General features: G+C 36.5%; 1 protein-coding gene across 4 annotated transcripts in view; it reads left to right on the forward strand.

Moving 5' to 3' along the window:
* The window catches only part of MAPK8 (mitogen-activated protein kinase 8), a 125,558-nt gene that overhangs the window by 91,601 nt on the left and 16,818 nt on the right, over positions 1-17,139 (forward strand). For 2 of the 4 annotated variants that reach the window (XM_045196227.2, XM_045196228.2), the window contains exons 6-7: positions 13,609-13,774; positions 16,846-16,917. In XM_045196227.2, coding sequence (XP_045052162.1) covers positions 13,609-13,774; positions 16,846-16,917 — 238 coding nt within the window. The remainder of the gene's footprint in view (positions 1-13,608; positions 13,775-16,845; positions 16,918-17,139) is intronic. The other 2 variants (XM_024561340.3, XM_024561341.3) reach the window with 1 other exon arrangement.

Raw genomic sequence — 17,139 nt, forward strand, 5'->3', positions numbered from 1 at the left:
GTTATTTTATTTGCAGTTTTGGAGAGTAGAAGTTCATGACCGGCAAAAAGGAAGGTGAGACCTATCTTCCTGGCTGTAATTGGGAGGGAGGGGGTGGCCTGTACGTGCACAGGCTCTGGTATCTTTTACTAAGATACCAGTTATTTTGGATTAGGGTCCCACCCTTATGACCACGTTTAACCTTAATTATCTCCGTAAGGGCCCTATCCTATATCCAAATATAGCCCCATTAGGGATTAGGGCTTCCACATAAGAATTTGGGGTGGGGAGACACACAGTGCAGTCTATAACATAGATCTTGTTTAATTTCTTTCAGCAATGTTTTCTACTTTTCAATGTGTAAGTCTTTACCTCATTAGTTAAATTTTTCCCTAGATATTTTGTTCTTTTGGAAGCTATTATAAATAAAGTTATATTCTTAATTTTCTTTTCAGGTTGTTCACTGCTAGTGTATAGAAGCACAACTGATTTTTGTGTGTTGATGTTACATCATGCAGCTTTGCTCAATTTGTTCTAATAGGGTTGGAGAAATTTTTTTTTTACAGCTTTCTCTTTGTAAGATCATCTCATTTGCCCAATAGTTTGACTCCTTTCTTTCTAATGTAGGTGCCTCCTGTTTCTTTCTTTGCCTAGTTGCTCTAAAACATCCACTAAAGTACTGAATATAAGTGGTAAAAGCGGTATCTTTGTCCTGGTCTTGATCTTAGGAGAAAGGCTTCCAGTTTAGTTTAGTTTTGTTTTGTTTTTACCATTAAGTATAATATTAGCTGTGGCATTTTCATAAATGCTCTTTATCTGTTTGAGGAAATTGCATTTTGCTTTGGAGTTAGTCACATTGTACAGTTAGGGAGTACAGACCCATAAGACCGCCCTCACTTCAGGTACCAACTGCAAGGTTCCCAAGACTAACCTCACATCATATCAGCTGGCTGCAAATTTGGGGTCCCCGCAACCACTCTCAGTTTTAATAATGCATGAGAATGATTCAGAGCTCCAAAAAGCACTATACTTATGATTACTGTATTGTTATAGTAAAAGAATACAAAATAGAATGGCCCAAAGGAAGTGATGCATTGGGCAGAGTCTGAGAGAAGTCCAAATACGGAGATTTCACTCAATCATTCTCTCCTCATAAAGTTTAAAATACAGAAAATTGCCAACCAGGAAAAATTACCCAAGCCTTTGGTATCCAAAGTTTTTCTTGCTGTGCAGTCCTATACTACCTGCATGGTGGCTGGCCTTTAGTCTCCTACCCTTCCTAGCCTTACTAAGGCTAATACCTTTAGTCCTTCACATTGTTAGACTGTCCTGTGGCCAGAATTCCAGGAAAAAACACTGCTGTCGACCAGGACATTCCAGCAGCTTGGAGATCACCTATAACTGACAGCAAAAGCCAGACCTCTTTACATTAAGATGAATTTTTCACCTCATACCTTCTCCTAATTTAAGTGTTTTTATTATGAAAAGGTGTTGGATTTTGTTACATGCATTTCTGCATCAATTGAGGTGATAGTGTTTGTTTTCCTTGATTCAGTTAATGTGGTACATTAAATTGATTGATTTTTGTATGATGAGCCACCCTTGCATTTCTGGAATCAAATCCTACTTGATCATAATGAATAATCCTTTTCATGTGCTATTGGGATCATTTTGCTGAGAATTTTTACATCTGTGTTCATAAGGGTTATTGCTGTGTAGGTTTTTGTTGTTGTTGTTTTATTTTCCTCTTATGCTGTCTGTATGAATTTGGCATCGAGGTAATGCTGGCCTCAGAATGAATTAGGAAGTGTTCCTCCCTCTTCTGTTTTTTGGAAGAGTTTGAGGAGGATTGGTGTTAATTCTTTTGTTGTTGTTGTTTAAGATTTTATTTTTAGAGAGGGTAAGGGAGGGAGAAAGAGAGAGGGAGAAACATCAATGTGTGGTTGCCTTTCACCCACCCTCTACTGGGGATCTGGCCCACAACCCAGGCATGTGCCCTAGACTGGGAATCGAAATGGCGAACCTTTGGTTCGCAGGCCAGCACTCAGTCCACTGAGCCACACCAGCCAGGGCAGGATTGGTGTTAATTCTTAATTAAGTTATTGGAAAAATTGGCCACTAAAGCCATCTTATCCTGAGCTTTTTAGATTTCGATTATTGATTCACTTTCTGTATTTGTTAGGTGTATGTTCAGATTTTTTTGTTCCTTGAGTCAGTTTTGGTAATGTGTGTTTATAGGAACTTTGTTTCATCTAATTCATCTGATTTGTTCGTGTATACTTGCTCATAATATTCCTTTATAATCATTTTGTTCCTGTAAATTTGGTAGTAATGTTTCACTCTCATTTATGATTTTAGTTTATTAATTGCTTTTTTTCCTCTCTTTTTCTTTTTTCTTAGTCTAAGTAAATTTCAGTTTTGTTGCTCTTTTTAAAGAACCAACCTCTCATTTTGTTGTTTTTCTTATTGTTTTCTGGTTTCTAGTTTGTTTATCTCTACTTTATTCTTTATTATTTCCTGGCATCTTCTTGCTTTGGGATTAGTGTGCTCTTCTCTTTTAGTTTCTTAATATTAGATTATCAATTTGAGGGTTTTTTTTTTTGTAATGTGGGTGTTCACAACTATAAAATTGCCCCTGAACTCTACTTTTTAGGCATCCCCTAAATTTTGGTATGTTGTATATTCATTTTCATTCCTCTCAAAGTATTACCAATTTTCCTTGTGAATTGTTCTTTGACCCATTGTTTATTTAAGAGTGTGTTGTTTAATTTCCACAAATGTGTGAATTTTTTGCTTTTCCTTTTTCTTGATTTCTAGCTTCCTTCCATTTTGGTCAGAGAAGATACTTTGTATGGTTTCGGTTTTTAAAATTTATTGAGGTTTGTTCTGTGGCCTAACATATGGCCTATACTGAAGAATGTCCAATACGTGCTTGAGAAAAATATGTATTTTGCTGTTTTAGAGAGAGAATTTTATATATGTCTGTTATATCTAGTTGGTTTATAATGTTGTTCACATTTTCTATTTTCTTATTAATCTTCTACTTGTTTTGTTCATTAATGAAAGTAAAGTACAGAAACCTTCAACTATTAGTGTATAACTATCTGTTTTTCCCTTTTTGTCAAGTTTTGCTTCATGTATTGTGGGACTTTGTAAAGTGTGTATATTCATATATTCTTGATGAATTGGTCTTTTTATCAATGTGTATTGTCCTCCTTTGCCCCCATATAACAGTTTTTGACTTACAGTCTATTTTATCTAACATTAGAATAGCTATTCCACTTCTCTTTTGATTTCTATTTGAATGAAATAGTTATTTTTTTCATTCTCTTACTTTCAATCTGTTTCTGCGTTTGAAGCTAAAGGAGTCTATTGCAGCTAGCCTGCAGTAGTACTGTCTTTCTATCCCTTCTGCCCATCTCTGGCTTTTAGTTGGAAAGTTTGTTTACTGTATCTACATGTAAAGTGATTGCTGATAAGGAAGAAGTTACTTTGGCCATTGTACTATTTGTTTTCTATAAGTTCTTTGGCTTCTCCATTTCCTATACTATTCTTAACCTCCCCCTGTCTGTTTTGTACCTACCAATTATGCTTCTATTCCCTGTACCTTCCCCCCCTTACCCCCTCCCACTGATAACCCTCCATGCGATTTCCATTTCTGAGATTCTGTTCCCATTCTAGTTGTTAGTTTTTGTTTTTGTTTTTTAGGTTCAGTTGTTGATAGTTGTGAGTTTGTTGTCTTTTTACTGTTCATGGTTTTAATCTTCTTTTTTTAGATAAGTCTCTTTAACATTTCATATAATGAGGGCTTGATGATGATGAACTCCTTTAATTTGACTTTATCTGGGAAGCACTTTATCTGTCCTTCCATTCTAAATGATAGCTTTGCTGGAGAGAGTAATCTTGGATGTAGGTCCTTGCCTTTCATGACTTCAAATACTTCTTTTCAGCTCCTTCTTACCTGCAAGGTTTCTTTGGAGAAATCAGCTGACAGTCTTATGGGCACTCCTTTGTAGGTAACTATCTCCTTTTCTTTTGGTGCTTTAAAGATTCTCTCCTTAATCTTTAATCTTGGGTAATATAATTATGATGTGCCTTGGTGTGTTCCTCCTTGGGCCTAACTTCTTTGGGACTTGCTGAGCTTCCTGGAAGTCTATTTCCTTTGCCAGATTGGGGAAGTTCTCCTTCATTATGTTTTCAGATAAGTTTTCAATTTCTTGCTCTTCCTCTTCTCCTTCTGACACCCATATGATTCAGATGTTGTAATGTTTTAAGTTGTCCTGGAGGTTCCTAAGCCTCTCCTCATTTTTTTGCAGTCTTGTTTCTTCATTCTGTTCTGGTTGAATGTTTATTTCTTCCTTGTGCTCCAGATTGTTGATTTGAGTCCCAGTTTCCTTCCCTTCACTGTTGATTCCCTGTAAATTTTCCTTTACTTCACTTCACGTAGCCTTCACGTTTTCCTCTATTTTGCAACCATACTCAACCATTTCTATGAGCATCCTGATTACCAGTGTTTTTGAACTGTGCATCTGATAGGTTGGCTATCTCTTTATCGCTTAGTTCTTTTTCTGGAATTTTGATCTTTCATTTGGGCCATATTTCTTTGTCTTGGTGCACCTGTTCTATAGTAAGGGCCGGAGCCTTAAGTATTCACCTGGGTGGGGCAGCCCACTTCCCTATATTGTGGGGGAGGGGTCAGAGAGGGAACAGTGCCACTCTACTCTCCTGCCAGCTTTCAGTACTTCCGCCACTACCCACAAATGAATTGGGCCCTTGTGGTGCTGATTCCCAGGTGGGTTTGTGTATATTCTGGTACTCCATGGGTCTCTAAAATGAACTCTTCTGTGAGTCTGGGAGTTTCTCCCACTGCCTCAACCCTCACTGGTTTTTACAGCCAGAGGTTTTGAGGCCTTATTTCCCCATGCTGGGACCCTGGGTTGCACAGTCTGTCTTGCTCCTCAGTTGTTTATCCTGGTTTATCTGTACTCAAATGTGGGACTTCCAGCCGCTGCCTCACCCGCCCGGTCCTCCATCTGCCTCCTTGCCTCATGTCCTCTCCTCAGCTGCCTGTCTTTACCCCTCCTACTTGTGTGGATGAATGTTTCTTCTTTAACTCCTTGGTTGTCGGACTTCCATACAGTTCAATTTTCTGGCAGTTCTGGCTGTTTTTGTTTTAAAATATATTGTTGTCCTTCATTTGGTTGGACAAATGAAGGAGGAGGCAAAGTGTATCTACCTATGCTTCCATTTGGCCAGAAGTCTGTAGCCTGTGTATTTTTAACTGCTTACTTGAGATACAATTCACATGCCATACAGTTTACCCACTTAAGTGTATAATTCAGCATTTTTTATTATATTCAAATGCTATGCAGCCATCACCATAATCGAAGATTAGAACAATTGTGCCCTCCTTAAAGAAACTGCACTCATCACCTTCAAATCTCATTCTTCCCTGTCAACTTCATCCCCAACCCTGAGCAACCACTAAACTACTTTCTGTCTCCATAGATTTGCATATTCTGGACATTTCATACACAGTTGACCCTTGATCAACATGAGGGTTAAGGACACTGACCCTCTGTGTAGTCAAAATTCTGCATATAAGTTATTTTTGACAGCTTCAATTAAATTTATTGGGGTAACAATGATTAATAAAATTATGTAGATTTCAAGTGTATGATTCTACAGTATATCATCTGTATATTGCACTTTGTGCTCACCATCTGCATATAACTTCTGACTGCCCTAAACTTAGCTGCACATAACCTACTGTTGACCTGAAGCCTTACCAATACATAAACAGTCAGAGCACACAAATTTTGTATGTCTTATGTATTTTATGTTGTATAATTACAGTAAAGTAAGCTAGAGAAAATAAAATGTTACTAAGAAAATCATAAAGAAAAATACACTTACAGTTGAAAAAGTTTGCATATGAGTGGACCTGTGCATTTCCAGTTCATGTGGTTCAAGGTTCAACTGTAAATGGAATTATATAGTATGTGGTCTTTTGTGGTGGCTTCTTTTATTTGGCATAATATTTCAAGGTCCATCCATGTGTATGTATCATGTATCATGTATCAGTATTCATTTCTTTTTATTGTCAAATAATATTCATTATATAGATATACCACATTTTGTTTATCCATCACTTGAGGGTCACTTGGGCTGTTACCATTTTTTGCCCGTTTTCAGTAATGCTGACATGAACATTGGTATATGAGTTTTTGTGTGGACATATATTTTTGCATTTCAGTTTTAATTCTAGCTTATTTTTTGATAAACATTGTGTCTAAACTGAGAGGAATATCTTGAAAATTTATTTAATTATTTGTAATTATATCTTCCTTCTAACCTACCTTGTATCAAATACCTAACTCATAAAATAAATCTGATATTTATGCTCAAATTAACTATTTTAAGGCAATTATTTATCTGAGGTGTTCAGGCTTACCCTTAGTTATCATTCTGATTGCCTTGTACAATATATTACATATGCAACTGCTATAATATTATGTCTAATGCTTTCTTTAAGCAACACAAGGTAAATCCCTTTAAATGGGAGAGTATTCACACTCATACTCATACTCATATATTATGTAAGGTGGAGCAAATGAGTTAATGCAGTAATGTAATAGCAAATGAGGTAGGTGTCGTTTTTGTTTCCTTTGTCCTGTGGATCAGGACAGCAGTGTGCCACCATGGAAGTTAATTTGATTTTAGTAAAGTAAAATCTTTCAAATGGAGAATTTCCAGATTAATGGGAGTAGCAGGTGATTAGAACAGAAATCATAGACCAGATGGTAGAAGATTTAAAAAAAAATAGCAAAAAGGATAAAAAGACCATACAGAAGACCAATATATGACATTAACCTCTTAACAAAAAAGGTCAAATTGTGACATGCACACACAAAACCAACAGCTCCATGTTTGTATTAACAAAAACATTTATAACTAAATTCCAAAGGCTGAAAGCAAAGGTTTTTGCAAAGATTACTGGGAGAATGGAAACATGGAAACTAGAGTAAAAGAGACTGGCAGCTGTCAAGAAGGTAGGGATGTTAAGGGGGCTGGGTGGAAAAGGTGAAGGGATTAAGAAGAAGAAAAAAAACCCGAAGACACTGACAAACAGTGGTTACCAGAGGGAAGGAGGGGTAGGAAGAAGTAGAAGAGGGCAAAGGAAGAATTAATTGTGAGGGAAAGAGACTTGACTTTGGGTGGTGAGTGCACCTTTGGGTGGTGAGTGTACGATGCAGTATGCATGTTATGAACTTTTATGTTTGAAACCAATATGGTTTTGACCAATGTCACCCCAATAGATTCCATTTAAAATTATAAATAAGAAAACAAGGATAACTATTAAATCGGGTGAAGTTGAGTATGGTGGGAGAGTCATTTTTTAAGGATGAAGGGAATAATGCTCATTTTGTTAAATAACTGTCAAGAAAGTTGATACATGGAGTAGAGCTGCAATGCACAAATCCTACATTGTAAAAAATAGAATAACTTCACAAACACAATAGTATTAGGATATTCTAACATACTCTAGTGTAAACACAAAGTGTTAAAAATACAGTACTGCTGCAGAATTTTTATATGAAAATTTGAACCAATAAAATTCCTGCTGGGGTCTGTTACCTATCATGAAGAATATGCCTTTAACCCTGACTGGAGTGGCTCAGTGGATTGAGCACTGACCTGAGAACCAAAAGGTCACTGGTTCACTTGCCAGTCAGGGCTCATTCCTGGGTTGTAGGCCAGGTTCCGGATTGGGGGGGTGTGAGAGCCAACCAGTGGATGTTTTTCTCTTCCTCTTTTTTCCTCTCTTCCCGTCTCTCTAAAAATAAATAAATAAAATACATTTTCTTTAAGAATATACCTTTATCCAGCAGACAAACACTAGGGTGGAAATATGCATGTAAGAAATGTACTGGGGTGTCCCCTCAGGATCAGCATCTGTGAGGGAGTAAAGGAAGGAAAACTGCACAGAGTGGGAAATGGAATTGGATGTATCAACTCCAGAGCCTCAGCTGGTAATTCAGCTGCACTTTTGCCCTAGGGAGCAGCGTAATCTGGAAAATGTGGCACTCTGTGGCTAAAGACAAGTCCCAGAGAGAGATTTGCTGAAAATTGTCAGCAGCAACACTGCCAGCAGCTAGAAGAATGAATGCCTCAGTCCTGAACCAAGAATCAGAGTATGTGTCACAGCACCCACTATAGGCCACTTGTGGTGCTACTCGTTCCCATTTTCTTCATAGAGTTAGTTTTGGAAACTGCTCCTCCATGATTTTATTTGATGTCTGTTCCTTTCCTTGAGTAACTTACAAGAAGTTTAATGGGATAAACTACTACTCCCACTTCTGCATCTGGTCATGAGGCCATAATTAGTACTTACCTCTCTGCTATTCAAATGAGTACTACTCATTCAAATTCCCCTCACCCTAAGCTAATAACTCTGCTGGTCTGAGATTGCTTACTTGGTAAAATAACCTGAACCTTCAGCCTTTATGGGTTCAGTCAAAGTCAGGGTGGGGGATAGGGTTCCACAGAGTCACTTAGAGCCCCAAGCTGAGTTGAGGCTCCACTATCTAGGTGGTTGCTGGGCACTGTCAGGACAAGAGAATGCCAGGTGGTATGTACAAGGTCTTGTTTACTTTGACCTGGACACGATACACATCACTTCTGCTCTAAGCCCATTGTCAGAACTAGCCATAAGGACCTACCTCGTTGTAAAGGAACTGGGAAATGTGGGGAGCACCAGTCTCTGCCACAGTTCATCCTTCTGGTTATCCAAAATTCCTTCCCCCCTTTATATCATAGTTACCCCCTCCTTAGGTGAGATAACCTAAAGTCCTAGTCTAACAAGGCATTAGCTTCAAGTGATACATGAGAATCTATAGCAAATTCCAACATTACTCCTTTTGGTCCAGAAACATTGGAACCAAAATGACAATTATCCAGCCATCCTCATAGCTATCTCCTGCCCCCATTCCCTAGAAGTGGTGGTCAAGCAGGGCCAGGGTATAACCACAATAAATAATCCCATTTGAGAAATTGAAAAATCAGTTGGTTGTTTATAATAAAATTTGAAATTTTCTGTCTCTTTTTTTAAATTTTTATTTATTTATTTTTAGAGAGAGGGGAAGAGAGAGGGAGGTAGTGAAGCATCAATTTATGGTTGCCTCTAGCACATTCCAAACTGGGGACATGGCCTGCAGCCCAGGCATGTGCCAAGACTGGGAATTGAACTGGTGATGCTTTGGTTCACAGGCCCACACTCAATCCACTGAACTACACCAGCCAGGGCTGTAATTTGAAATTCTCTTCGTGAGACATAGTGAGTGTCTCTTCTCCTGGGGATGAAGAATGTTCCATGATTAGGCTCTGAATCTCTGAGTCTGATCTCTGCAAGGAATACCTTGTACATACACTTTTCTCTGTGATACCTGGTTCCACTGTCCTCCTTGAATATTTCTGAAGTGAGTATTAGAAAATATGTTCTCTTTGGGGCTGCTCAGCTTTCTCAGTTTTCTGTCTGTAAAAGATTGGGGGTCAAGTTTCACTTTAAGGCCATACTTCTCAGCCTGGGCACTTTTGACATTTTGGATGAGTAAATGTTTTTGAGGGACTGTCCTGTGTGTTGTAAAGTATTTAGCAGCATTCCTGGCCTCTACCCACTAGATGCCATATGTACTTCCCAGTTGTGACAACCCAAAATGTCTCTAGACAGTACCAGATATCCCCTGAGACCAAATTTCCCTGAATTGAGAACCACTATTTTAAGGCTAAAATAGCTACAGAACTGTGGAAGGTTTTTTTTTGTTTGTTTTTTTGTTTGTTTTTTTTAAATATGGAATAGCTTTCTCAGAAACTTAAGAGGCTTTTTTATCTTCATTTACTTACAATTCTTTTCAAAGCACATAAATGTTAGCTCACTGGACTTAATGTCTAACTTCAAGCTTTTAGCCTACTGTTAAGCAAGTCTGAAACAGTGTTACCAGTTGGAAGAGTTTACAAGTCTTTTTCTCTCAAAGGTTTTTAGAATTATGTGAAAATGATGCTTCAGAAACAAATCCAAGGCATCCATGCTGTAAAGCACCATTTATTGCTTGCTCAGGTTGCAGGTTGTCTGCGTGGACTACTCCAGATCATGGGGTCAAGTTCATGGTTTATTCCACGTTCAGGTTTCATTGTCTAGGCTGAAGAAGTGCCTTCCTTGGTCTCATTCTTTTCTCATGGTGAAATGTAGAAGAGGAAGAGCCAAGCTAAATAAAGCAAGCACATTTAAAACTTCTCAGATTTGGCGACATCATATTCCCTCACAATCTATTGAGTGAAGTAAGACATGTGACAAGGCCTATCAATAAGATGAAGAGGTATACTGGGTTGGGAGGAGATATTTGAATACTTGCCGCCCTCCACACCCTCACCTTTTTTAAAGGGTCTAGTAACTTGTAACTTTTAGCTTTTCTAGAATGGCAAGGTCCTGAAATTCTAAAATCTGTTCCCTTTCATTTGTATCTTTAAAGACACTAACTCTTTCAAATACATCCAATAGTCACCAACATACAATACTGAAGTTTTACTTTCCAATCACTTGTTCGGAGTGGCTCAATAAACTTTTTTGTAAAGGCAAGGCCATATAGTATTTAAGGCTTTGCAGATGATACAGTCTCTGTTACAGCTACTCAGCTCTGCTGTTGTAACACAAAAATAGATAATAGACAATGAGCAACTGAATGAGTGTGGCTGTGTTCCAGTAAAACTCTCTTTACAGGCAGGCTATAATTTGCCAACCCTGATTCTAGAGTTTCATGTTCATTATGCAGGGATGTACCTTCCAAATTATCACAGGTAACAGTGTCTTGAAATGGATTGCTGCTATATAACCTGGGTCACTTTTCCAACCTTTGATGTTAGTTTTCCAGATGCCTGCTGCTCAACTGCTAAGCTGTGGTCCTGTGTTTACGTAGTAGTAACACCCCATTCCCAGCACCAATTTCAGTGTTACCAGAATAGACTAGCGAAAAGGAAAAACAGTGCTTTATGTTTACTGTACTACAGCACTATTTCAGACACCAGATGTGTGGTAGTTTTTCCCATACCGTCAGTTCTCAGGCTCAGTGGACATCAGCTGGGTGTCTTACAATTTAACTCAGTTCTGACACTATCTACCTGGAGATAGCGTCAGAACTCCACAGGTTCAAGGGCTCAGTCCCACAAGACTGCCCCCACTTCAGATGCCAATCACAAGCCCAGATTTTTAGTGTGTTTCTGACCTACTGGCTCTAATTTGGAGGTTCCCCAAGACAACCTCTTCAGGTTTAATTAATGTGCTGGAGGGGCTCACAGAACTCAGGAAAGCATTTTACTTACTAAACTACCAATTTGTTACAAAGAACATTACTCAGGAAAAGCCAAATGGAGAGTTGCTTAGGGCAAGGTATGTGAGAAGGGGTGTGGAGCTCCCACACCCTCTCTGGGTGTGTCATTCCCCAAATCTTCACATGTTCACCATCCCAGAATCTCACTGAATCCTGTCATTTTGGGCTTTTACGGAAGTTTCATTGCCTCTATAGGCATGTTGATTAAATCATTGGCCATTGGTTATTGAACTTAATCTCTAACCAGGTCTGGGAGTGGGGCTGAAAGTCCCAACCTCTAGTCACAATGTTGATTTCCCTGGCAACAAGCCACCATCCTTTTGGGCTTTCCAAAAGTCACCTCATTACCATAAACTCAAGTAGTGAAAAGGACTTTATATGTAACAAAAAGCTCTCCTTTCTCCTTTATTGCTCTTACCACTTAAGAAATTCTGAGGGTTTTTAGGAGCTCTGTGTCAGTAATTGGGACAAAGACCAAATATATATTTACTGTAAGTCACAATTTCACAACTAGGTTAGGCCTAGGTAACAAACCCTGACTTAGTGGCTTAACAGCCAAGGTTTGTTTCCTACATTGCATGTGTAGTGCAGATCATGATGGGTAAGGACTCTGCTTTACACAGATGTTCAGAACACTGACCAACAGAGGCTCCACTATCTGGGATGTTACTAAGCACCAAAGCAGGGGAAGTGACAAAATGCCCTTTTGTTCTGTACTCCTCCTCACATCCCATTGTATGCTTGCCTACTTACCTGCTTAATTGTGAGGAGGCTGGAAATTCTGTGGGAGAGAAGATGGAGTATTGTTAACTTAGTGCTACTGCCTGTGCCACAAATTCATACAAATCCAGTTATTCTTATATAGTTAAGCAATGGTTCTATCATCTGTAGAAAGGTACATATTTGATATACAAGGATAGATTTCAGGTAATATACTTTGAGGCATTTTCACAGTTTTTTCTTTAAAAAATAGCTTCTTTAAAGTGTATTTTGCTCTTAATTTTCCAAAATGAAGTGTTTAATGTTAGTATCTTATTTCAAGATGAAAATGCATTAGTATAAAAAGCCATTAATCTTTAACTGTCACAGTAGACACTGAAGTATCAAAGCTTATAATTTTTATACTTGAACATGCATTGTTACTTTGCCAAAATACTGTATTTTGGAAATAGTGACAACATATTTATAGAATAGCAATAATGAAAATTTTCATCTTCTGTTTCACTAAGCCTGTTGATCTCTATTTTTAATTTGATAAAACCCTTGGGTTCTATTGCTTCTAAAACCATCCATGATTGCCTAGGAAAATGTTCTAAAGCCACCATACAATATTTTTGTGGGTGTAGACATTACAAAAGTAATCCTTGCCTTTCAGGCTGTTAGTTCCAGTAATGGAATGTGTGTGTATTGTGGATATACACTTGCTTTCTTTGGTCTCTTGGTTCATAATAGGTTTCATGGGAGCTAACAGGCAAAATGTGTTGAACTTGAAACTATGAGTTTATGCTGCCGCCTTCCTTTTAATGATCATAGAACAGAATTCCCTAAGATTGAGGTCAGGTGGAAAATTCTTCACAAAGGCATTATTTAGTAGCATTAACAGCAAGTAGTTTTATAGAGTAGTGGCACCAAGACAGTGCTGTTCTACTTGTACGAGCAGACAAAAATTTTATGAACAAATTTGTATGACTTGGGATGGGAAGTTAGTGATGGAAGGACTGCCGATGACTATTTCAGTCCTTCAGAAATGAACATCTGTCAATTTGAAAAATCAAATAACATTTGCTTGGATTGACATAGAATGGCCCATTGTTGATTTATGATACTATATAAAGTTCATTGTATCTTTAAAATTGGTTTTTTAAATGATGGTAATTTAGTATACAAGTGAATATAAAGGTTAACTTACGATTCTCTTTTTCTTTTATTACCGTATTCTTATGTGAGCTTTTAGATGCCTTTCCAAATCACCTTTACTCCACTTGACTGAAAATTACTAGCTAACCATACCTTTTAGCAAATAAAATATTACTAACTTCTCTAATAACTGTATATATTAATAAATTAAAATGTCATCAAGCTAATTCCTCAGATTTGCCTATTATAATGAATCTCTATAGTGGATATCAGTTATGGTGAGAGAAATAAATTAGCATGAATTGTTCTATCAGTGATCTTATAACTTGTGAACTACAAAATATTTGCATATATCATAGCAGTCATTTTTTTATTTTTATTTTTTAAGGACTTAAAGCCAAGTAATATAGTAGTAAAGTCAGACTGCACTTTGAAGATTCTTGACTTTGGACTTGCCAGGACTGCAGGAACTAGTTTTATGATGACACCTTATGTAGTGACTCGCTACTACAGAGCACCTGAAGTCATCCTAGGGATGGGCTACAAAGAAAACGGTCAGCAAACACTATTTACTTGAAATACTCTTCTGTTTTTATCAGATATCTTATGTAAATATTTAAGCTGAAGTGCATAGTTAAATATATGTCACTGTTTGAAATGTTTTATCAAGAGTTTGAAAGTAACTATAAATTTTGTCATAAATGCTTAGAAAAACTTAGGGCTCCTGTTTATTTAAATACTATCAGTACTACCATTGGATAAAGAATTTGTTGTCATGGCCCCTAAAATTTGCTTTCTTCTAACTTGAAAATGAATTTTTCTAACATGGGCTTAAGGAAGTATATAGTGGACTAACAATTTATTTTTTGTAGTAATCCTAGTTTGATGTTAGTAACATTTGCACCTATTTCTAACCCCCGAAACTAAAGTTAATAGTAATAGCACTTAGTGTAAACTTTAAGAGCTAGGATAAAGCCATTCTGCAAAGCTGATGGGTAATTAAGGTGACCTTTTGTAGGTAACAGTGTTTCATTAAAGCCCTGTGTCCAGCCTTAAAGAATTGGCATTATTATTCGTGGGTATATTTAATTTCATATATCAGCATTAGAATCAAGGTTGAAGGAAATTATCAGGCATGCAGTTCATGAATTAAAAAGATAAACATGCACATATTTTTAAGAAGAAATTTTGTTGACTCTCAGTAGGTGATGAGTAAGTCTGCACAGGACTTTATTGACTTAAATTATAACTTTTTAAATGTGGTAACTTCATCCAAAATACTCCCTAGAATAGGACCTAGACATTTTTTCTAGCAAGGAATCTGGAGCAGCAGTTCACTTTGAATTAAGAAGCTATTAAGTCAATCTTCATGATTCATCTTTATAAAAGATAACATTGAACTGAGGATTTTAGCTTAATTTCCTTTGTGAGCCAATTAAAAACAAATACTTAAAAATCTACTAGTCTTTTGTTCTTAAATAAACATGTTTTGTTTTCTTACTGTCTAGCTAAAATTATCTTACACCCCCTGTTGACTCTAGTGAGTTGGATTTAGTATTAGACTCGTAGAGGTTTTGTTGGGGGTTTCTTTGGTGGGCTTTTTTTTTTGGTTTTGTTTTGTTTTGAGAAGTGATAAAAGTGACCAACATGAAGATGGCTTTTGCATTTGCTATAAAACTATTGATTGTCTCAGATCCTGTCCAATGCGTCGCACAGTGTCTGGTAAATGTAATTTGGGGAGATAGCTCCCTACCATAAATTAGTGCCAAGAAAAAATGTCACAAAGAATTGACATGCTTTCCTGTCTTAGATAAGAATTATGTAGATCCCTGTATTGCCTTTTCTTTTTGTTTCAGAAAACTGAGTCAAATGTAGTACTTAATTATGATTACTGCATTAGCCATCGAGGTTAAACATAAGGACTTCCTTCTTTTAGTGACACTTCTGCTCCCATTTTGTCTTTTATTGCATGCTACGTCAAAGCTTTTTGGAAAGTATGATATAATGAAATATATTTAAACTGCGTATAAGCTAAGTTAGTTTTATGTGTGAACCATGCTTATCATGTTCTGAGAAAGTCTCCAGTGACCCAGACAGTAACTTCTCCCATGTTTATAGCTTTTGAAATCCGTTTAAAATATGTTAATATGTTTTTTTAAAGTGCCTTACATAAGTTGTGTTCTGGATATTTAACTAAAGTTTGCCATTCTCTATAAAATCTGTAGGGAAAGTTTATTGCAATAGATTTTGACCAAGAATGAAAACCCTGGAAAAATTTTTTTCTAAACTAATTTATGAATATTAACTTTCCTCTAAAATTTTATTTTTGAAAGTTGAATCATACTATAGTATAAAACCATTTGCATGTAAATTAATATGAAATTTTAGAGAAACTTTAGTTCCAAAGGATTTCCAAAATTTATTTCCAATTTAGCACCTATGATTCTGTGATGAACTGGCAGTTTCCTTTTATGAATGCATTAGAAAGTACACGTTAATTTCCTAAGTGCTCCAGCATGGGTAAAGGATGTATCTCTCTTTCTCTAACATCAATTTTTGGCATTTTCCTCTTTTGCCCTTAAAGAATTTGGACCTTCAAACTTCAGAAACGAATGCAAGTTTCTAAGGCTTTCCTTTTAAATAGCTCATTCTTCCCTTCTTTACCTATTAAACTGCAATTACCTAGTCTCTTTTTATCTTATTTTCAAACAGAAAGATATATAATGTCAGGGTGTATTGTTAGTTTTAATGAAACAGGTGGAAATCCTCAAATTGCTCATTTCTGTGTCTAGCAGATTCTTTTCAGCATTCATTAGTTCCCATTAAAATGGGAACTTTTCATACAGTCTTCAGCTAAAACTAACATCTTAAAAACAATTTAGTTTTATGGCTTTAAAAACTTTAGATGGAAAATATGATATATGCTTTTTTAATGAAGTTTTCTTAATTTATCATTTGTTCATTCTCTCTTCATTTTTCCTGTTGGGATAGTAGGGTAAACGTAGCATGACATTGCCAAGAAAACAAATGGCTTTCAGTTCAGAATAAACATAGCACTACTCAAATAAATTTATGAAATCCAGCTTGAAAATTTCTAAAGAGCATTAGATTAATTTTTAATGTAATTATCCATAGAAATACATGTTTTCTGTTAAATATTTAACATACTAGATTATTTCTGCTCATGCTTTTTCTTTTATTTGGCTTAAAGAGAGAGCATAATGCACAGTTGAATCTCAAAATAGTGTCAAGATTTTATTGTTCAAGTTTTGCTAACTCATGTACTTTTTCAACCATATTTACAAAGTTTGTGTTTGGTTCTATTTCATATTTCATAAACAAATTTTCAGTGATAAATGCATGGGATTTTTAATCATGTGCTTTCTGTGCGTAGCTCTCACTTTAAAATTAGATAGTTAAAAGGCCACACTTCACGTTTGCTTTTGTGAATCAAAGCCTTTTGAAATATATTTTGTGTTTTAAAGTATTCCATTAGCTAAAATTAAAATCATTTTTTTCTTTTTGTGATGTTTTGTAGTTTTTATATAATGCAGTCATATTATGCTTCTTTGATTTTAATGACCTTTTGCTTTGCTTTTCCTTCTTTTGTGCTGCAAACATATAGTGGATTTATGGTCTGTGGGGTGCATTATGGGAGAAATGGTTTGCCACAAAATCCTCTTTCCAGGAAGGGACTGTATCCTTGTGCTGCTGCAGCAGTTTAATTAGTTAGGTGATGAACTTCCTTATGTTCTCTAATGAAAAGGAATATGTTACATTCATACATGTGGGTTTTTTAAAACAGACAAAGTTTGTGGCTATTATAGTTCAAAAATTGTTGAGATAAGCTGAACTATTTGTAGGCTGCATCTGGCAGTAGGACATACAGTCTCTGCTGGTAGTTAGAGCACATTCACTG

Source organism: Desmodus rotundus, chromosome 4, assembly GCF_022682495.2.
Source record: "Desmodus rotundus isolate HL8 chromosome 4, HLdesRot8A.1, whole genome shotgun sequence".
Lineage (NCBI taxonomy): Eukaryota > Metazoa > Chordata > Mammalia > Chiroptera > Phyllostomidae > Desmodus > Desmodus rotundus.